The following is a 22535-nucleotide window of genomic DNA, read 5'->3' on the forward strand; positions in this document are numbered from 1 at the left end:
ACTAGGACATATTCTAGATACATATACATGCAAATAATCTCTGAATTCAGCCAAACAAAAATGACTATACCATAAAAAGATAGTATTTATCATTTCTAAATTGGCGCGAATTAATCAACTGTTCTTGGACAAGTAAAACTACATTCTTTGCCCAACACAGTTGTGTGCAGGCATATTTTAAAGTCTAAACTTCTTTTAAAACTTTTCAGCGGCTGGCCGGGTGTGGTGGCTCACGCCTGTAATCCCAACATTATAGGAGGCCATAGCAGGTGGACTGCTTGAGTCCAGGAGTTCAAGACCAGCCTGGGCAACACAGTGAAACCCTGTCTCTATTAAAAATACAAAAAATTAGCAGGACATGGGGGCATGCACCTGCAATCCCAGCTACTCGGGAGGGTGAGGTGGGACAATCACCTGAGCCCAGGAGACTGAGGCTGTATTGAGCCGAGATCGTGTCACTGCACTTCAGCCTGGGCAACCAGATTGAGACCCTGGGCAACCAGATTGTACCACTACACTCCAACATGAGCAACAAAGTGACACTTTGTCTCAAAAAAAATTTATTTTTCCATCAGACAAAATTCATGTGTCATGAATGCTGCTTGATTTGGTTTTGATGTTTGTTCCTTCCAAACCTCATGCTGAAATGTAATCCCCAGCATTACAAGTGAGGCCTGGTGGGAGGTGCTGGGTCACGGGTAGGTCCCACATGAATAGCTTGGCACCATCCCCTTGGTAATGAATGAGTATGAGTTCTCCCTCAGTTCACATGAGATCTGTTTAAGTCTGGGATCTCTCCCTTGTCTCTCTTGCTGCTTCTTTGACCATGTGATAGGCTTGCTCCTTCTGCCACAACTGGAAGCTTCTTGAGGCACTCTCCAGAAGCAGATGCCGGCACCATACTTCCTGTACAGCCTGCAGAACCATGAACCAAAATAAGTATCTTTTCTTTATAAATTACCCAGTCTCAGGTATTCCTTAACAGGAACACAAACGGATTTACACACTGTCATAAAGAATAATAAGCTCAAGTCGAAGAGAAATTAATTTGAGAGCAGAAAACTCTCCTAAGACAGCACAAGTTTACTCTTTGTGAGGCTTCCTAACCCAGGTCTGTTTTTCTTCTTTAAATTTTATATTGAGCAGCACTTAAAACCTGTTACTGTAAACTTCCATCCACTTTATTTTAGTATTAAACCAAAAAGCAAATACATGCCTCAAAAAATCAGCAAATCCAAATAACTAAGGTTTTGAAGAAATTAGTTCTCTAATTAAATATTCAAGCAGCTATGCCCAAATGGGCATTAGCCCCTTTAAACATCCCTGATCAGCTGGATTCCAAAGACCAATAAACTACTTCTTTAAAATATCTAGCACAAATAATCATATGCCAGAAAAACATATATTTTAATTAAAAGCAAGAAAGAATAATATGGCAGATGTGCCTTAGTCACTAAAAATGATGCTACAGAATGGGCGCGGTGGTTCACGCCTGTAAACCCAGCACTCTGGGAGGCCGAGGCAGGCAGATCATGAGGTCAGGAGATCGAGACCATCCTGGCTAACAAGGTGAAACCCCGTCTCTACTAAAAATACAAAAAACAAAATTAGCCGGGCATGGTGGTGGGCACCTGTAGTCCCAGCTACTCGGGAGGCTGAGGCAGGAGAATGGCATGAATCCAGGAGGCAGAGCTTGCAGTGAGCCAAGATCGCACCACTGCACTCCAGCCTGGGCGACAGAGCAAGACTCCGTCTCAAAAAAAAGAAAAAGAAAAAAAAAAACGACGCTACAAAGTGGAATATTTTGACCACTTGACTGAGTAATTACTTTAAAGTTCACTATAGCACCTTAAATAACTAAATACCACTATACTGAGAGACCAGTGACAGCTAAACATATATGCCAATTTTACAGGGAGTGGAGGTGAAGAAAAAGAACAGTTAAACACTGTAATTTTAAAAATATAAATGTTACTCAAGCCAAGCTGTTCACTGAAAACCTGAACGGTTAAACCTCAGAGTGTTTTTAATTTTGTATTGGATCATCTTTGGGTAAGTCAGTACTTTATACAAGCACTTTTGACTAGTAAGTTTCACTAGTCAACTACCATTAAACAAAGACTCATCATAGGTTATTAAATGGATGATGTATATGTACAACCACTCAGACCCACAACATACTCATATACTCAAGCCATGCCTCATTTCATATTCTAGTAAGAACTAAAAAAGAATGCCAGACATCGTTTATCTTCATAACTAAGTAGGGGAGGCTTTTATAGAATGTTTGTGGTTACAGAGCATTTTTATAATATTCCATTATTTTCCTATTTTGGCAAAGCAATGATGGCCACTCACAAAATTATTACCAGTAAGATAATGTAGGCTAATTAATTACGCAAAATTAAGTTGATTCATACCCGAACAAACACTAATCAATAAACCAATATAAATCAAGATCCAAATTTCCCAAATTGGTGTTCCCTGGAACCAGAAGGTTTGCTTTATTACCCTCTTACAGAGTCATCCCAAAATACATTAGCATCTTAAAACTGAATATTCTATAGCTGTCAAAAACGTAAGACAGCATTGCTTAAATTTACTGGCACTTTTTTTTTTTTTTTTTTTTTTTTTGGAGACAAGGTCTCACTCTGTCGCCCAGGCTGGAATACATGGTGCAATCTCAGCTCACTGAAACATCGCCTCACAAGGTTCAAGCAATTCTCCTGCCTCAGCCTCCCGTGCTGGGAAATTACAGGTGCCCACCATGGCACACGGCTAACTTTTTTATTTTTAATAGAGACAGGGTTTCACCATGTTGGCCAGGCTGGTCTCGAACTCCTGACCTCAGGTGATCCACCCACCTCGGACTCCCAAAGTACTGGGATTACAGGCATGAGTTGCCGTGCCCGCCAGCACATACTTTTTTTTAACCTCACGTACAGAGTATTCCAAGACAGCACTACTACCATCAAAGGGTTATTATCAGGATCACTTACATGGCCTACTCCAGATCTGGGGATGCTATCCAGGAATGTGGTTTTTTTGGTTTTTTTGTTTCTTGTTTTTTTTTTAAGAGACAAGGTCCCACTCTGTCACCCAGGCTGGAATGCAGTGGCACAATCAGAATTCACCACAGCCTCAACATCCAAGGCTCAAGCAATCCTCCCACCTCAGCCTCCCAATTAGCTATACCAGTCTTAGTGTAATGGTCATAAACCACGTGTTCAAATTTGGTCACAGGTATTCACTTTCTTCACTTTTTTCTTTTTTAAAGACAGAGTCTCCCTCTATCGCCCAGGCTGGAGTGCAACAGCACCATCATGGTTCAATCCAGCCTCAACCTCCTGGGTTCAAGCAATCCCTATACCTCAAGCTCCCAAGTAGCTGGGATTACAGGCAGGCACCACCACCCCTAATGTTTTACTTTTTTTTGGTAGAGACAGGGTCTCACTATGTTGCCCAGACTGGTCTTGAACTCCTGAGCTCAAGCAATCCACCTACCTCGGCATCTCAAGTGTTGAGATTATAGCATGAGCCATCCTGCCCAGCGAGGAATATGTATCTTTAAAAAGTTCCCCAAATGCTGATGAACAACCAGGATTAGGAATCACTAAAAATATTTTTAACTTTTTCTTCCCTTGAAGTTACCTTCCACAATAAGAAGAACTCCTGGGGATTTTTTCTAATCATTTCATCATTTAAGTAGCAAATGTGATTAAATGATTTTAAGGAGGCCGGGCGTAGTGGCTCAAGCCTGTAATCCCAGCACTTTGGGAGGCCGAGACGGGCGGATCACAAGGTCAGGAGATCCAGACCATCCTGGCTAACACGGTGAAACCCCGTCTCTACTAAAAATACAAAAAACTAGCCGGGCAAGGTGGCGGGCGCCTGTAGTCCCAGCTACTCCGGAGGCTGAGGCAGGAGAATGGCATAAACCCGGGAGGCGAAGCTTGCAGTGAGCTGAGATCCAGCCACTGCACTCCAGCCCGGGCGACAGAGCAAGACTCCGTCTCAAAAAAAAAAGAGAGAAAATGATTTTTAGGAAAAAAAAAACTACTTTTAATCAGCATATTACGCAAAATTATACTATACTATAAAGATCATCTCAACAAAGCATACAAAGACTTTTTTTATCTAAATTAAGTTTTAAAATGCATTTTGGTGACATATCTACTTTAAAATGGCCTATCGGGCTGGGCGTGGTGACTCACGCCTGTAATCCCAGCACTTTGGGAGGCCAAGGTGGGCGGATCACCTGAGGTCAAGAGTTTGAGGTCAGCCTGGCCAACATGGTAAAACCCCGTCTCTACTAAAACTACAAAAACTAGCCAGGCATGGTGGCAAGTGCCTATAGTCCAAGCTACTCAGGAGGCTGAGGCAAGAGAACACTTGAACCCAGGAGGCAGAGGCTGCAGTGAGCTGAGATCCCTCTAGTGCACTCCAGCCTGGGCAACAGAGCAAGACTCTGTTTAAAAATAAATAAATAAATAAAAATAAAATGGCATGCCCTATTTGTAAACTCGTGAATGTCAAAAATGTAGGCTACAGTGGAACACACTAAACGGGGCAAAACTGCCTATGTGCCCTGATACTTGGACTTCTTATGTTTCCTACTAAAATTTTTTTAACAACTTTTGTATTTTGTTACTAAGTGATAAGCTAAAAGTGGCTTCAAAATGGCATCTACAAACACTTCAAATAACACATTCCAAGTAAGAATAGTCTTTGGTCTCTAAAAATAAAAAGCAATACTGGGTAGCACTGTATTTTCTCTTTTCAACATTACTTTTTGAAATATTACCAAGAACCTGTTGAGATACAGGGTGTTAACACAGACAACTTATAAAGAAAAAAAGTCACTTTGGGAAGCCGAGGCGGGCAGATCACCAGATCAGGAGTTCAAGACCAGCCTGGCCAAAATGGTGAAACTCCGTCTCCACTAAAAATACAAAAATTAGCCAGGCACGGTGGCTGGAGCCTGTAATCTCAGCTACTTGGGAGGCTGAGGCAGGAGAATTGCTTGAACCCAGGAGGCGGAGGCTGCAGTGAGCCAAGATCGCACCACTGCACTCCAGCCTGGGTGACAGAGCAAGACTCCGTCTCAGAAAAAAAAAAAAAAAAAAAAAAGAAAGAAAGAAAGAAAGAAGTAGTTGGCCGGGCGCAGTGGTTCAAGCCTGTAATCCCAGCACTTTGTAGGGTGCAGGGGGCCGAGGAGGGTGGATCATCTGAGGTCAGAAGTTCAACACCAGCCTGACCAACATAGTGAAACGTCTCTATTAAATAGAAAAAAAAAAAAATTAGGCATAGTGGCTCATGCCTGTAGTCCCAGCTACTTAAGAGTCTGAGGCGGGGGGAGGGGGGAGGGATTGCATTGGGAGTTACACCTGATATAAAGGACGAATTGATGGGTGCTGACAAGTTGATGGGTGCAGCACACCAACATGGCACAAGTATACATATGTAACAAACCTGCACGTTATGCACTTGTACCCTAGAACTTAAAATATAATAATAAAAAATAAAAAAAAAAAAAAAAAGAATCTGAGGCAGGAGAATTGCTTGAACCCAGGAGGTGGTGGTTGCAGTGAGCTGAGATTGCGCCACTGCACTCCAGCCTGGGAGACAGAGTGAAACTCCGTCTCAAAAAAAAAAAAAGACAAAAGAGTAACAAATATCATGAACCAAATATTTAGAATCATTTACATTTTTATGCTCATCATCTAGTATTCCATTATCAACTTAACTTTCTTAATGGTTCTTGTTTCTAACCGTTGATCTATTAAATGCATTATTGAAACAATAAGAGTTAATAAAACACATGACTAAGATTAAAACAATATGAAACCTTCATGAACGGAAGGATTAAGCTGAATCATTAACTGGTTATGGTGGTACCACTATTTGTCTCAGGCTCATTTGACATCTCTTCAAATTACCTCAATTAAAATGTTTTCTCTTCTTCTAAAATAACAGAAGCCTTTTTACTACATGAACACCGTAGAACACCTTCTTGAGTCCAATTACTAAGGTGAAGAAATTGTTCTAGAGGTCTGTAAATGGTAAGCTCCAAAAATTTGTTCACAACCCCATCCAGCTCAATGTTTTAAAATCAAAACTTGGCGGGGCGAGATGGCTCATACCTGTAATCCCAGCACTTCGGGAGGCCGAGGCAGGTGGATCACCTGAGGTCAGGAGTTGAAGACTCCTGACCAACATGGTGAAACCCCGTATCTACTAAAAATAAAAAAACTAGCTAGGCGTGGTGGTGGACGCCTGTAACCCCAGCTACCTGGGTGGCTGAGGCAGAACAATCGCTTGAACCCAGGAGACGGAGGTTGCAGTGAGCTGACACAGTGCCATTACACTCCAGTCTTAGCAACAGAGTAAGACTGTCTCAAAAAAATTAAATAAATAAATAAATAAATAAAAATAAAATCAAAACTTATGTGATCTGAAGTAAAAGAAAAAAGTTCTAAATATAAATTTTTTTAAAAAAATCAAAACTTAAAAAACAAGATGAAAACACTGAAGGTAAATTTCTCACACAGCTTTCAAGAACAAATCTAAGTTCTTAAAATGTTATAACACTGTCCAGTAGAACTTCATGCAACAATGGCAATGTTTTGTATCTGCAATGTCCAATAAGGAAGCCATTACACTCACATGTGGCTACTGAGCATTTACAATGTTGTTAAGGATAAAAGAAGAACTGGATTTTAAATTGCATTTACTTTTAATTAAATAAAATCTACATTGTCACATATGGCCAGTAGCTTTGTATAAAACATAGGTTTAGAATGTGATATTACTCTGCTTCCAGACAAAAATGGAATAATCAGATTTACTCTCCTAACTGAAATAACTAAAAAACAGACTAGAACAATAGGTTTTCAAATACTGACCAACAGGCAGCACAGGACAGTAATCCCTGAAAGGGGGAACAAATATAAACCCTACAACTGTCCCAGCTTATTGCCTGGGGATACTTTTCAGGCCAAAAAGCACAGGGAGGGAGAATCCAAAGCCTGGACTAAGCAGGGGGAAAAAAAAGAAAAAAAAGCTCCCCTGAGTTGAGAAGACAGAGCTGGAAGCCAAGGCAGCTGAACGTCTCAGAGAGAAGCACAGAGATGACAAAGCTGCACAGAGAAAGAGGCCCAGAGTGGTATACCAGGTCCCTCTAAAGTCTTCAGCTGAGTACCGATTAATTAGCACATGTGTGTAAACTACCAGAGGAGCCCCAGAAAGAAGCAGTGGAAACAATCCCCATAACTCACAGAAGTAGCAGAGTAATTCCTCCTTCCACTACCCAAAGTGAGAAATCTCACAAGGCATCAGATGAGCAGTCAAAACGTTCCTGCCCTCAGTAGCATGGAAAAACTAATCTCTAAAGGCTGCTGTGACTCTGCTGAACAAAAGCTTAAAAACAAGGCTTGAAAGGATCAAACAATCTCCAAGTAACTTAGCCTCATCCCAGAACAAAATTCAAGAATATTTGTAGTACAAAAATATCCAGCAACAAGGTAAAACTCACAATAGCTGGAATCCAATCAAAATTAACCAGCCCTAGAAAGAAACAAGAAAATATAACCCATAAGAAGAAAAACCAGTGCGAACAACAAACCCAGAAAATGAAACAGATGATAGAATTAGTAAACAAAAACATTAAAAATGAAAATTATATTAAGCCAAATGTGGTGGCTCACTCCTGTAACCCCAGTACTTTGGGAGGCCAAGGTAGGAGGATTACTTGAGGCCAAGAGTTCAAGACCAGTCTGGGCAACACAGGGAGACCCCCATCTCTACGAAAAAAATTTTTTTTTTTTTTTGAGACAAGGTCTCAGTCTGCCACCCAGGCTGGAGTGCAGTGGCATTACCACAGATCACTGCAACCTCTGCCTCCTGGGCTCAAGCAATCCTCCCACCTCAGCCTCCCAAGTAGCTGTGACTACAGGCACGTGCCAACCACGTCCAGATAATTTTTGTATTTTTTGTAGAGGCAGGGTTTTGCCATGATGCCCAGGCTAGAAAAATTAAAGTTATTGAAATGGTAGTTATTTTAACTATATCCCGTAAGTTCAGAAAGGTTTCATAAACCTACCAACAGAGCTTCAAAATACATGAAGCAAAAACTGATACAACTGAAGAGAAACTGAAAACACATACAGTTGAGATTTCAACTCAATAATTGACAGAACTACTAAAAGTCTGTTAAGGATAGAGAAAATAATGAACAATACTATCGACTAACCTGTGAAAATGTTTTAACTGACCAGAAACATTGTGAACCAACAACTGTTCTCTAACTGCCAAACAAGATAAGTAATCCTGACTCTTATCCAGGTAATAACATTTCACAAAATAACTGAAGATCACATCATCATTAGAATTCTATGGTTCTGGCCAGGCATGGTGGCAAATGCCTGTAATCCCAGCACTTTGGGAGGCCAAGGCGGGCAGATCACGAAGTCAGGAGATCGAGACCATCCTGGCTAACCCGGTGAAACCCCGTCTCTACTTAAAAAAATACAAAAAACTAGCCAGGCGAGGTGGCGGACGCCTGTAGTCCCAGCTACTCAGGAGGCTGAGGCAGGAGAATGGCGTGAACCCGGGAGGCGGAGCTTGCAGTGAGCCGAGATCCGGCCACTGCACTCCAGCCCAGGCTACAGAGCGAGACTCCGTCTCAAACACACACACACACACACACACACACACACACACCACACACACACACACAAATTAGCTGGGCAAGATGGCAGGAGCCTGCAATCCCAGCTACTCCAGAGGCTGAGGCGGGAGAACCCCTTGAACCCAGGAGGTGGAGATTGCAGTGAGCCAAGATCGCACCATTGCACTCCAGCCTGGACGACAGAGCGAAACTCTGTCTCAAAAAAAATAAGAATTCCATGGTTCTGAACAACCTCCAGCGTACAAGAAGGGGCCTGGATAAATCCTTCATTCCTGAGAATTACAAACTCAAATTCTTACAAGAGGCAAGTAGATAAAGCTCTAAAAAAAAAAAAAGAAAAGAAAAGAAAAACAGTGGCAAAGGTTAGGTGTGACCAAGGGCAAACTGAAGAGGACATACTCCTACCACCAAAGAAAAAAGCCAATCTCTCAAGTCTAGCCAATGATGCTATGTCATAAAGGAATGCTTCCAATTCAGTGCTTCCACTGTTGCAAAACCTCATACTTTTCCAGGAAGTGCCTAAAATTTGGATTTTATGTGAGGTCTAGGTTTGGAAACAGTAACCACCAATTCATTTTTTTTTTTTTTTTTTTGAGACTGAGTCTTCCTCTGTAGCCCAGGCTGGAATGCAGTGGCACGATCTCAGTTCACTGCAACCTCTGCCTCCCAGGTTCAAGCAATTCTCCCGCCTCAGCTTCCCAAGTAGCTAAGTAGCTGGGACTACAGGTATGTGCCACCACACCCGGCAAATTTTTTTGTATTTTTATTAGAGACGAAGTTTCAGCATGTTGGCCAGGATGATCTCGAACTCCTGACCTCAAAGGATCCGCCCGCCTTGGCCTCCCAAAGTGCTGGGATTACAGGTGTGAGCCACTGTGCTTGGCACTATTCAGTACATTTTTAACAAAACTAAAAAAAAAAAAAAGGTCTGGAAACCAAATTCACAACCAAATTTATGCTCTAATCCAACAACCTCACCTTACAAACGAAACAGAAAAATTATTCAAGTCATCACAGAAGAGAACTTCATCTAACCATATCTAAAATACTATAGATAAGGACACAAAAATCACGCTTTTAGAGGAAACTAAAACAAGGATGCTACCAGAATAACTTAGAACACGACTCTTTTTTTTTTTTTTTTTTTTTTTGCAGGGCGGAGGGAAGGGGAGGGGGAGACAGAGTCTCACTGTTGCCCAGGCTGGAGTGCAGTGGCGCAATCTCGGCTCAATGCAACCTTCGCCTCCTGGGTTCAAGCAATTCTGTGCACACCACCATGCCAGGCTAATTGTTGTATTTTTAGTAGAGACAGTGTTTCGCCATGCTGGCCTCAAACTCCTGACCTCAGATGATCCACCTGCCTCAGCCTCCCAAAGTGCTGGGATCACAAGCGTGAGCCACCACGCCCAGCCAGGACACAACTTCTCAGGAATGACAAAGCTGTATTCCAACATCGAAGGGCAAAATTTTATCAAAGGCTTTCTGAATTATTCCAGAAGACAAAAATAAAATCAATGGAGACAATTACATACAGAGACGGTGACTTGGGCAAAATGGAAGCAAAAAAAAAAAAAAGTTGTTCTAAAAGAGGTTATCAAAACAATGGCAAGGCTATTTTGCAGAATATTTAGCTCAATTACCACAACCATATTGCTAAAATCCCCAAAGAATTCTTTAACTAGGCTATCCTTACATTACTTCAAACCTAGACTGCCTCAACTCTTCAGGTTCCTCAAAAATCAACATCCTTCCTTATTTCATTTCTGATATGAACTAAGTTACCTTTCGACTCCTTCAATTTTTCCCATGTGTCTATATCAAACTGCCAGGTTTTGTCAGTTCTTCAACACCACTGTATAATAGTCCCTAGATATCCATGGGTGATTGGTTCCAGCATCTCGCTTGAATACCAAAATCTGCAGATACTCAAGTCCTTGATATAACATGACATAGTATTTGCACATAGCCTAAGTATAGCCTCCTCCATTCTTCTAATCAGGGGTCCCCAAGCCTCCAGGCCATGGACAGGCACCGGTCCTTGGCCTGTTAGGAACCAGGCTGCACAGGAGAAAGTGAGCAAGAAGTGAACTGGGTCCAGCAAGCAAAGCTTCACAGCCACTCCCCACTGCTCACATTACCACCTGAGCTCTGTCAGATCTGCAGCAGCATTAGATTCTCATAGGAGCACAAACCCTATTGTGAATTGTGCATGCAAGGGATCTAGGCTGCACACTCATTACGAGAATAATGCTTGATGATCTGTCACTGTCTCCCACCACCCCTAGATGGGACCCTCGCAGGAAACAAGCTCAGGGCTCCCACTAATCCTACATTATAGTGAATTGTATAATTATTTCATTATAGGTTACAATATAATAATAATAGAAATAAAGTGCACAATAAGTGTAATGTGCTTGAATCATCCTGAAACCATCCCCCGAACCTGTGGAAAAATAGTCTTCCATGAAATCAGTTCCTAGCGCCAAAAAGGTAGGGAATTGCTGCTTTAAATCATCTCCAGATTACTCATAATACCTAAACAATGTAGTACTATGTAAGTAGCTGTTATACCGTAATGCTTAGGGAATCATGACCAAAAAAAAGTCCATACATGTTCAGTACAGTCGCAATTTTTTCTCAAATATTTTAGATCCAAGGTTGCTTGAATCCACGAATGCAGAACTCACAGATATGGAGGATTAGCTGTACATTTTATCAAGTATGTGTTATGTGAAAGCACTGTGCTAGACATACTCACCAATGTAAGACTAGAAAACATCTCATTTAATCAATTCACAATGAGACAAGGCCAGCTATGACAAAGATGGCATAACACATTTCAAATTAAAATGTTATGATAACCATAAGAATGATCAAATGTTCCCTTTTCATTTTATGCTGTTCCCTTTCTTTTCACTCCCACCACTCTATTCAGGCCTCATTAAAGAATCCTCTTATTAGAGACTCCAAACAAACTACATTTGGCCGGGCGCAGTGGCTCACGCCTGTAATCCTAGCACTTTGGGAGGTGGAGGTGGGAGGATGACCTGGGGTCAGGACTTCAAGACCAGCCTGGCCAACATGGTGAAACCCTGTCTCTACTAAAAATACAAAAAAAAAAATTAGCCGGGTGTGGCAGGCGACTGTAGTCCCAACTACTCAGGAGACTAAAGCAGGAGAATCGCTCGAACCAGGAGATGGAGGTTGCAGTGAGCCAACATCACACCATTGCACTCCAGCCTGGGTGACGGGGCAAGACTCCATCTCAAAAAAAAAAAAAAAATTCACCTCTAAATTAATATTTTCTAAAACAATTTCAATCGTATCACTATCCTACCTAAATACTGTTTTTCAAATGCTTATAACACTGGTTTGCAAATCCTCATCCCAATCAAGATGGGCAGTTAAAATGCAGATTACAAGGGCCTGTCCACAGAGATTCTAATTCAATCAGTCTGGTGTGATGATTAGGATATCTGGATTTTAATAAGCTTTTAAGTGATTTTGATTCAGGTGGCCTGTAGAATATATTTTTAAAAAAAGAAAGAAAGAAACAGGTCTACAGGGTGAATGTCACATTCCTTAGCCTGGGATCAAAACGCTCCACACAAAAGGCTCCTGAATAACCACTATAGGGCAAGGGCTCTCCTACAAGGGCTCTTCATTCCAGATAAACCCAATTTACTGCTGTTCACACAAGCCAAAGGTTTTCCCCTTCAGGACTTACTTAAAAATGTCCACTAGACCAGGTGCAGTGGCTCATGCCTGTAATCCCAGCACTTTGGGAGGCCAAGCTAGGGTATCACGAGGTAGAGAGATTGAGATATCCTGGCCAACATGGTGAAACCCCGTGTTTACTAAAACTACAGTAATTAGCTAGGCATGGTGGGGCATGCCTGTAGTCCCAGTTACTCAGGAGGCTGAGGCAGGAGAATCGCTTGAACCCATGAGGCGAAGGTTGTAGTGAGCCGAGATCACACCACTGCAGTCCAGCCTGGCAACGGAGTAAGAGTCCGCCTCAAAAAAAAAAAAAAAAAAAAATTCCACTAACAGGCTGGGTTCAGTGGCTCAGGCTTATAATCCCAGTATTTTGGGAGGCCAAAGCGGAAGGACTGCCTGAGGCCAGGAATTCAAGACCAGCCTGGGCAATACAGCAAAACCCCATCTCTACAGAATATTTGAAAATTAGCAGGGCATTGATGGCGTATGCCTGTAGTCTCAGCTACTCAGGACACTGAGGTAGGAGGATTGCCGGAGCCCACATCAAGCCACTGCACTCCAGCCTGGGCGACAGAGCAAGACTCTGTCTCAAAAAAAAAAAAAAAAGTATCCATTACACCATTTCTCTTGGCCCAACTCAAGTCCCACACCTACCAGATCTTAACAGAATGAAACAATCTCATCTGCCTAATTCCACAGTACCATACTGCCTGCCTTGAGCCATCATTTAAACTATTATTACCTTTTCAACTTATCGTAAGATGAAGGGCTGTGAATCAAACCTCTTTTCATCTCAGCACTAGGAACAATGCATTTAGGGAGTCCTTTCCCTAAGACAATGTCATCTTGCATAAACATACCCAAGTAGCAGCAAATATTTTAGAACTTTTATAGATTTTTCTTAGGAAAAGAGATCATATAAGCCTGGGCAACATGGCAAAACTGTCTCTACAAAAATAAGGTGGGCATGGTGGCACACGCCTATAGTCCCAGCTAACTGGGAGGCTCAGGTGGGAGCACAGCTTAAGTCCAAGAGATCGAGCTGCAGTAAGCCATGATAATGCCACCACACTCCAGCCTGGGCAACAGAACAAGACCCTGTCTCAAGAAAATAAAAAAAAAAAAAAAAAATCAAACAGTTAAAAAAAAATAGATCTGATGTATCTGCTATCTATAGCTGAATTGTACCTGCCAAGAAAATTACTAACTACACATAGTTCTTCCTTACCTGCATACTAGATAAATGTGCTCTAAAGGATTCTTCTCAGATCAGAAAACACGTAAACTAAGAAAAAAATTGTTAAAATAGACTCTGTTTTAACACCAATGATTAACCTCTGACCAAAGAGCTATTCAAAAACAAATTCTACAGAAATAAATACACTTTTATGGTTAATTTCTGAAACTTTACACGTACAAAAACGTTAATTGGTAAGTTTTCTACAAATATCCACCAGGCGCGGGGGTGCACTCTTGTAGTTCCTGCTACTTGGGAGGCTGAGGTGGGAGGACCACCTGGACTCGGGAGACAAAGGTTGCAGTAAGCCAAGATCATGCCCCTGCACTCCAGCCTGGGCAACAAAGCAAGACTCTGTCTCAAAAATAAAAAATTACTAACTTTTCTATCGTGACACATGAGGTTTGTTATAGCTTACATGCCTCTACTCAGTAGCTGGCCAATAATTATTGGTTTACTTAAATGTCTTCCCTGTAACACTGATCAATATATATGGGCCTGTGCCATGTGTCTTATTCATCTTTCTACCCTAGCATCTAGAACATCACAGGTAACCAATAAAGATATGGTACAGGTTACCGGGACTCATGCCTGTAATCCCAGCATTTTGGGAGACCCAGGCCAGGTGAGTTCAAGACCAATCTAGACAATACAGCAAGGCCACATCTCTAAAAAAAAAAAATTTAAAAATTAGCCTACCACGTATGGTGGCGCACACCTGTGGTGTTAGCTACTCTGGAAGCTAAGGCCAGAGGACTGGAGTTTGAGGCTGCAGTGAGCTATGAGTGTACCACTGCACTCCAGCCTGAGTGACAAAACAAGATCGTCTCCAAAAAAAAAAAGGGAAATATTCATGTTCCTGGGTTTGACCATGATAATTTCCAAATATCTCCAAGAGTAATATTTTTCCATTTAACATGACCCTCCAATCCTAACAAGATTTTTGATTGTATACATCAGACTTGTTACATCATTTGAAGAGTTACAAGTTTAATGAAAACCTAAAATCCTTAGGCCAAAATTTATCAAGTCTCATGTTATCAAAACAAAAAAACAATTCTACTTTCTGATAAAGCAAGTCCAACATTTAGAACAGGAGCAAGAAATCGACACTTAAAAATAGTAACCCATAGTGATTTTGTCTTGGTCACTTTCTGTGGCCTAGAAAGTACAGTAATTCTCTACAGCAAGGCTATCCCATTCACTAGAAGCTTCAGAAGGTTTAAATATACAAACCAATTGAAAAACAAGCAGTGATAACTGGCTAATTAACATATCAAAGAACAATAACAACAAAACTGTAACTGCAATGAATAATCTACTTTTGACAATAATTGACCTGATAGTTTATAGTCTCTTCCCTCACCTCCTCCCACCTTTCTCTACTGTGCAAAGCTGGGATATTAAGTACCTAATACGTGCCAGACACTGAATCTGTAGACTTGTTCTCATGGGTTCAAAAACTTTTTTCAGGCCGAGCAGGGGTGGCTCACACCTGTAATCCCAGCACTTTGGGAGGCCAAGGCAGGCAGATCACGAGGTCAGGAGTTCAAGACCAGCCTGGCCAACATGGTGAAACCCCATCTCTACAAAAAATACAAAAATTAACTGGGCGTGGTGGCGGGCGTCTGTAATCCCAAGCTACTCGGGAAGCTGAGGTAGGAGAATCGCTTGAACCCAGGAAGCGGAGGTCGCAGTGAGCCAAGATTGCGCCACTGCACTCCAGCCTGGACGACAGAGCAAGACTCCGTCTCGAAAAAAATTGTTTTTTTTTTTTTTTTTTCAGGCCAGGAGCCACAGCGGCTTACATCTGTAATCCCTGTACTTTGGGAGGCCAAGGCGTGAGGATAGCTTGAGCCTAGGAGTTCAAGATCTGCCCAGGCAACATGGCAAGACCCTATCACCACAAAAAGTTTAGCTGGGCATGATGGTGCATGCCTGCAGTTCTAGCTAATGAGGAGGCTGAGGTGGAAGGATTGCATGAATCCAGGAGTTTAAGGCTGCAGTGAGCTAGGATCACACCAGGAGTTTAAGGCTGCAGTGAGCAAGGATTGCACCACTGCACTCCAACCTGAACAACACAGCAAGATCCTGTCTCAATAAAAAGTTTTTTCAAACCACTTAAAAATAAGCCCACACATAACACAAATTTGGAGAAACAAACTTGAAGGAGATAAAGGAAACTGGCAAAAAGTTAAAGCAATGCACCTACACAGTAAGTAAAAGCCAAATTTCAACCTAATTGCAAAGTTTGAAGGGCTTTTTCCCTCCCTCACCTCTTCCTCTGAGGCTGTCATAAACACCTACATGTAAGTCACTAGGCAGGAGAGAGTGTGAAGCAGAGGAAATACAAAAATTGTATAAGAAAAAAGTGTCGGCCGGTCATGGTGGCTCAAGCCTGTAATCCCAGCACTTTGGGAGGCCGAGACAGGCAGATCACGAGGTCAGAAGATCGAGACCATCCTGGCTAACACGGTGAAACCCCGTCTCTACTAAAAAACACAAAAAAGTAGACGGGCGACGTGGCGGGCGCCTGTAGTCCCAGCTACACGGGAGGCTGAGGCAGGAGAATGGCGTAAACCTAGGAGGCGGAGCTTGCAGTGAGCTGAGATCCGGCCACTGCACTCCAGCCTGGGCGACAGAGCGAGACTCCGTCTCAAAAAAAAAAAAAAAGAAAGGAAAGAAAAAAATGCCTTCCCTAAGAAGTTTATTATATATATCAGGAGAATCAGACTGATATAAAAACTGCACTGAAAGGAGTTATAAGTATCTTACGAATGGAACAAGAGAACAAAGATAACTGTTTAATTTTTTGAGCCAGAGTTTCACTCTGTGGCCCAGCCTGGAGTGCAGTGGCACGATCTCCGCTCACTGCAACCTCTGCCTCCCAGGTTCAAGCAATGTCTGGCAATGGGCCTCAGCCTCCCGAGTAACTGGGATTACAGGCACCCGCCACCACACACAGCTAATTTTTGTATTTTTAGAAGGGATGGGGTTTCACTATGTTGGCCAGGCTGGTCTCCAACTCCTGACCTCAAGCGATCCGCCCACCTTGGCCTCCCAAAGTGCTGGGATTACAGGCACCTGACCAGAGGAAACTTTTCGCTGCAGTGAGCAAGGAAGACTTCACCAAGGAGGCAGAGTTGAGTCAGGCCTTTAGAAAAAAGGAGTGTATTAGGCAGAAGAAACTTAAAGCAAAGATTTAAAAAAAAAAAAAAAAAAAGAGGAAGATACAAAGCATGTCTGAAAGGGCAAAAACATCAGTTAAAACAGAAATTATGTAAAACCACAGTTGAATAAAAGAATGAAAAGGTAGCAGTGGGTCAAATCTACAGGACGTGTTGAAACAAATTCCCTAATTAAGCATTACGACAGAATTAAACTTCATTTTTACATGTGTATTATCTTCATGAAATAAGACTGCATGCACATCCACATATTTATTTGAATGCACGTATGCTTTTCATCTAAGGAAAAAAAGTCTAGTACGCACCTGGTACAAAGGATATGTAAATGCTGAAGGTAAATTCAAATAACTGATTTTTTTTTTCTATCTCTTGATAACCACAGACTTATGTCCAAAGAGATGGGAGGGAAAAAACCTGAATCTACATCCCTATCACTGAAACCATGCCAGCTACTCAATTATAGGGAGAAGCAGACCTCACAGATCTTTTCCACAGGATGATGTGAAATAAGAAAGCCCTGTCAGAAAAATTCCCCTTAGGATGATGTGAAATAAGAAAGCCCTGTCAGAAAAATTCCCCTTGTGTTGCCAAGACTGACAAAAAATAAAAATAAAAAAGGCTACAGTTGGACTTTTAAATGTAGTTTTATCTTTAATGCCATTATTTAAAGTCCAGGTTAGAACCTGGGAAAATGTTCAATTAGACCACCACTACTATCCGAAAGCTATTAATAAGAACTTAAAAACCTCTGAGGTTCTTAATAGTTTTAGGATAGTGGTGGTCTACACAACTCAAAACTACCATTTCCCCCTTAAATTAGAGAGCTAAGTCTCACCCATCTAGTAAACAGGGGACCTATCAGATTCTGCAAATGTTAACTGATAATGACATCACTCTCAAATGCTGTTTCAGCAGGAGTGGGCCCTTCCTCTTCCCCCTACCTCACCGTAGTAGCACCCTACGGCCGCCATCAAAGGAAAAGAAAAAAAAAGTGTATGGAGAAGGAAGTTATGGCAGCTCCATTTCCTCAGTCCTCAAACCATCAAAATATGTGAGGACATAAAAAAAAGCACTCCAAAAAAGCGGGAGTGGAGTGAGAGATTACCAAGAAATCAAGCAAATTTTTTATACACCTATATTTGCAAAACTTAAACTGAAAGGAAACTCAATCTAGCCGAAAATTCTCATTTTACACATCAAGAAACTAAGGCCCAGGGCGGTTAGGTGATTTGCCCGGGGCGACTATTCCTCTATATAGGTGTTAAGTGTCTGTTACCAGTCAGACTAGCACTTAATGACTTACTCAGTTACTTAAATGTTTATGACATTAAGTACCTGTCTAGCAAAAAACCACCACCACCTCTTCTGCACCCATTCAGTGTCTTGCTTCAGGATCTACATAGAGAACGCTGGATAAATCTCAAATGAATATTATTTCTCCCTTCAGCCACAACTGTCCCAAATTACTCTTCTTCCTTTATCTAATTTTAAATAAAGCAGAAGCCTTAACGTGCCTGACTTTCCCAGGTTCTGACTAAACAAGTGGTTCATCAAAACTTCAAAATTTGGGATAGAATATTAAGTAGAGCATACATATTACTGCTTTGCCAGTTGCCCTTTCCTTTGTATTAACGTTTCAGTCCAGGTTTTTCGAAAAGCAAGTAATTATTATACCTGCACAGTTAACACTCAAATTATCACTTTAGAGATATTTTCCTTAGACAATTTAGCATATCTCCTCTATCTTAAAAATAATTTAAAAGTATCCTACCTACCACGAGTTAATATTTTTTGAACAAAAACATCTAAAATAATCCTCGACAAAGCCAAAGTATGTTAAACCACAAAATGAAAACGTGGTAACTAAAAATCCCACCAGCTAAAAAACACTTCGAGTACCACCAGCCTTCCCCGGCTTGCTGTTAACCGTCAAACCGTCAAAACATTTGTGGAGGAACCCGGGGGAAAGTTCCGCGCCGGGTTCTCCAGCTGTGGGCTCATCAGCTTAGCCCACCACTCCCACGTAACACCAGCTTGGGGAAATGCAAACACGCCACATGTGCCCACATGTGCATGTTTTCATCATGTTTAACCACTTTTAACCGCTGTAGGTACGAAATCAGCTCCCGTGGCAAAGTATTGTGCACGCATGTTACCCCCACTTAAACCACTACCATCAGATGAACCGAGGCGAATTAAACCATTTTGAAAGTTAACGCCACTGCACAAAGCGGTCTGAAAGGGTTCTCTGCCTTTCTGAAATGCCGGGCAAAAGTCCCTCGGCGAGTTTCAAAACTAATGACCGTACAGCGCGGCACAAATAACAAAAGCTTAATACCAACCACCAGGCCGTCGACCCGCTCACGTTACCACTGCCCAGGCGGCTTTTTAAAAACAAGCATTGAAAAGGGAACAATAAAAAGCGTCTCACCGCAAACACAGCACGAAAGGGACTGTCGGAAGTAAGGCAAGAGCCTGTTAATCTCAGTAAACGCCTTGGGGTCTCCGGGGTCGTAGTTGAGCACTAGGCGGCTCGCGGAAATGTAGAGAGCAGTAGCATTCACGGGGTTCATTGCAGACACTTCGACACCAATGGCTCCCGGTTGAAAAGAAATTCCGGATCCAACTTTGTAAGCAGCCAGGAAACGATGGCGAATTTGCAACAATTCGGAAGAAATCAGAGCCGAACCATTGGCCAAACAAGTAACCAAAATCCGTGCAAGTTTGTGGAGCTGAAGCAATCCTCCCACACATGGGGCCTTGGCGCCCCTTCGTCCCTGAGACTTCCAAAAATGAGGGAGAGAGAGAGAAAAAAACCAGCGTTCGAGTTCGTCCGGAGCGACCACAGAGCGCAGAACGCGGCGGCTTGGGCGCTCGGGGCGGGACTCGGCGCTCAGTCTAGCCCCGCGGCTCGGCGGGCGGCCTGCACTCGACCTCCATCTCCGGACACGGAGGCGCCTCTTCAGGTCGAGCTGGCGGGCGCGGGAGCAGGCCCCGGCCCCGTCTGAGGCGCGGCACGCTTCTCCCGGGCTGCAGAGCCTCTTACTCCATCCCAGTGCAGGGCGCGGAGGCGGCGGCGAAGGCAAGGACGACGGTCGGGCGGCGGCTTCCCGGATCTAGTGCAAGACACCGCGGCGGCGACGAAGGTTGCTGTTGCGGCTGGCGGACGCCGCCGCCGCACTCTCCATATCGGACGCGGGGCCCAGACTGCGCCCTGGCTCTCCGCCCCGTAGGTTGCAGCCCGCAGTTCCCCGAGGTGGCGAGGCGGGCGAGAGTCCTCAACGCGGAGGGGAGGGCCGGGGAGGAAGTGCGCGGGCCGCCGCCGGCGGGCGGGAGGGGGCGGGGAGCAGGCCCAGCCGGGCCGCGGCGGCGCCCCTCGCTCCTCAGTCGCACACTCCGGGGTCACCACACGCAAGCGCCGCCCCCTCACTGCCCGGCCATCTTTTCGGCGCCGCACACACAGACGACTCCTCCACCGAGCACGACGGCCGCCGCCGCCCTCAGCGCCTTCCCGGCCGCGGGAGGCAAGCGCTCACACCGCCAGGCCCCGCCGCCGCCGCCGCCCAGCGCACACAGCAAGGCCCCGCCGCAGGCCCCTCCCCCGTGCCTCGCCGCCCTCACCCCGACTCCACGCGCCACCCGAGCTCGGTAGGGCCCCGGGCTGCTGCGGCCTTAATGGATCCCGCGGGCTGTGCGGCGCCTCAGGCCTCTGCTGGCGGCGACGACGACCGTTACCCCAACGGGCAAAGCCACTGTCATCCCCGAGACTCCCCCGCCGCCGTCGTCGCTAGCGCTCGCACGCATGCGCAGAGCACACTCTCACCCCTCCCCCCTTTCCTCCCTTCGCTTCCCTTTTCCCTTGCTTCTCCTCTAACAACCCCCTCCACAGCCTCCCAGAGCTACCGGATCACTCCACGCATGCGCAAGCCGCTACCTAGCTCCGCCGCCTTTCGCCCTTACGCGTGCGCTTTGACCGCCCTGACCGCCCACCCAGAAAACCGGATAAACACATCAGCCCGCTCGCGCCAGTCCCTCACCGCTGCCAACCCACCCTGGGCTCACTGCGCATGCCTGGCTCTCCACTTCGGCTCTCAGAACGGAGCATGCTCTCTGCGAGCCGACAGCTCTCGCCGCCCCTCCCCCACGTGCTCTCAAATTCCCTCTCCCAGGCATGTGGGCTGTGGTGAAACATTCGTTAGCTGGCACATCCTTCCCCAGTGTGGGCTGCAGGCTTCCCGCATTACACTGCTTCTGTACCCGCCAACGCTGGGGCCCGACTTGGTAGCGCCATGTGGCGCTCTGCACCGGCCTGAATGCGGCCTCTCGTCCTGACTGACCGCGGTGTGAGGAAATAGCCTCGCCAGGCCCCAAGCCCCGCCCTCGCGGCCTTTCTCCTGGAACGGCTCATCCCGACCGCGGAAAGGGCGCAGCCTCGGCCGGTTGGCTGGCTCTCGCCGAGCCGGAAAGGTTGCTGCAGTCAACGTGGCTGCGCGCCCAGCAGGCGTGCAGACGGTTTTTGCCGGGTCAGGGCCGCGGTGCGCGCCCCTCTGCGGTGGTTCGCCGTCGGAGGTCTCTAAGGCCCTGGCTGACTGTGTGTAAGCGTGGAGGCTCGAACCCACCCCCCGCGCGTACCCGTCGGACCCGGGCTGTTCCCACGGCCTCTGGTCCTTGGACTCGAGCGGCCTCGCCTTCGTGGGCGCCGATCAGGACTTAGAGCTCTCACCGGAACAGAGTCGTGTTTTAAAAACAAAACGAACTGCTTTTTTTTTTTTTTTTGAAAGATTTAGCTTTTTTAAAAGACCTAGCTCTTCTATGTGAACAGATGTCTTGAAGAATGCATGATCTTGCTCTAGAACAAACCCAAATCCTTGCGAATGTTTTTTTAAAACAAGCTTTTGCCTTTTGTTTTTGCAGGAGATCAAGGGCACTGGGATATAAATAAACAAAAGCCTAACTTAATGGATGACTTCCCTCCCTTCTCAAAGTACAAAACCTTTTTTGAGTAGCACAAATAGTAACAGGCCATAGGAAGCATTTCTTATCTCTGTACACACCAAAGCTCAGCACAATTTTTCATGCACAGTAGACACTCTACACGTTTGCAAAGTGAAAATTATAATGTGTGTAAATCTTTTGTGGCACATGTTACATATGTACACAGACACGTATATGACACATGTTAATGTGGTACATGTTAGTTACAAGCTGCCACTTGAGGTGAGTAGAAATAGTTAAGGTCTCAAGGGAACCCATACAATCTCGATTTATAATTTCTATTACCGTTTGAAGGCAGGTTTTTTTTTTTTTTTAACAAGGCCTACCATATTATCAACACTTAAATATTAAGCAGTAAGAATCCAACTTCCTAATTTTGATTAGCTGTGCAAACTGTATTTGGTAGCCTTATACGTGGAAAATGACAAATACTCTAAAAGCCACTCTCATTTTTAAAAGCTCTTTTTTTTTCATAAGAGATCTTTTCTAAGCTCTCCTTCAAATAAAACTGTTATATGGTTCTATTTTTTACTCCAGATTCTAAGGTCTTCTCCCACAACACACAGGTTGTTCTCCCCAAGAGGAGCAACACAGAGAGTAAAATAATCAGCACTGTTTTCCGTTAAGGCAGAATAAATTAGCAGTCACCCTAGGCAAGTGATTATTTGCAGGGCATTAACCTTGCTAATTTTCTCATAACTGGATT

At 44.1% G+C, this 22535-nt stretch overlaps 1 protein-coding gene across 2 annotated transcripts in view; it reads right to left on the reverse strand.

Annotated features, from left to right (window-relative positions):
• Positions 1-21551, reverse strand: part of MSL2 (MSL complex subunit 2) — a 48901-nt gene extending 27350 nt beyond the window's left edge. Inside the window, exon 1 of one of the 2 annotated variants that reach the window (XM_023187836.1) lies at positions 21467-21551. Coding sequence is in view for 1 of the 2 variants with exons in the window: in XM_023187835.2 (XP_023043603.1) it covers positions 19266-19407 (142 nt within the window). In the remaining variant the exon portion in view is untranslated. Of the gene's footprint in view, positions 1-19265; positions 20643-21466 lie in introns of those variants that run through there. The other variant, XM_023187835.2, reaches the window with a different exon arrangement.
• Between the last annotated feature and the right edge of the window lie 984 nt (positions 21552-22535).

The sequence above is a fragment of the Piliocolobus tephrosceles genome, chromosome 2 (genome assembly GCF_002776525.5).
Source record: "Piliocolobus tephrosceles isolate RC106 chromosome 2, ASM277652v3, whole genome shotgun sequence".
NCBI lineage: Eukaryota > Metazoa > Chordata > Mammalia > Primates > Cercopithecidae > Piliocolobus > Piliocolobus tephrosceles.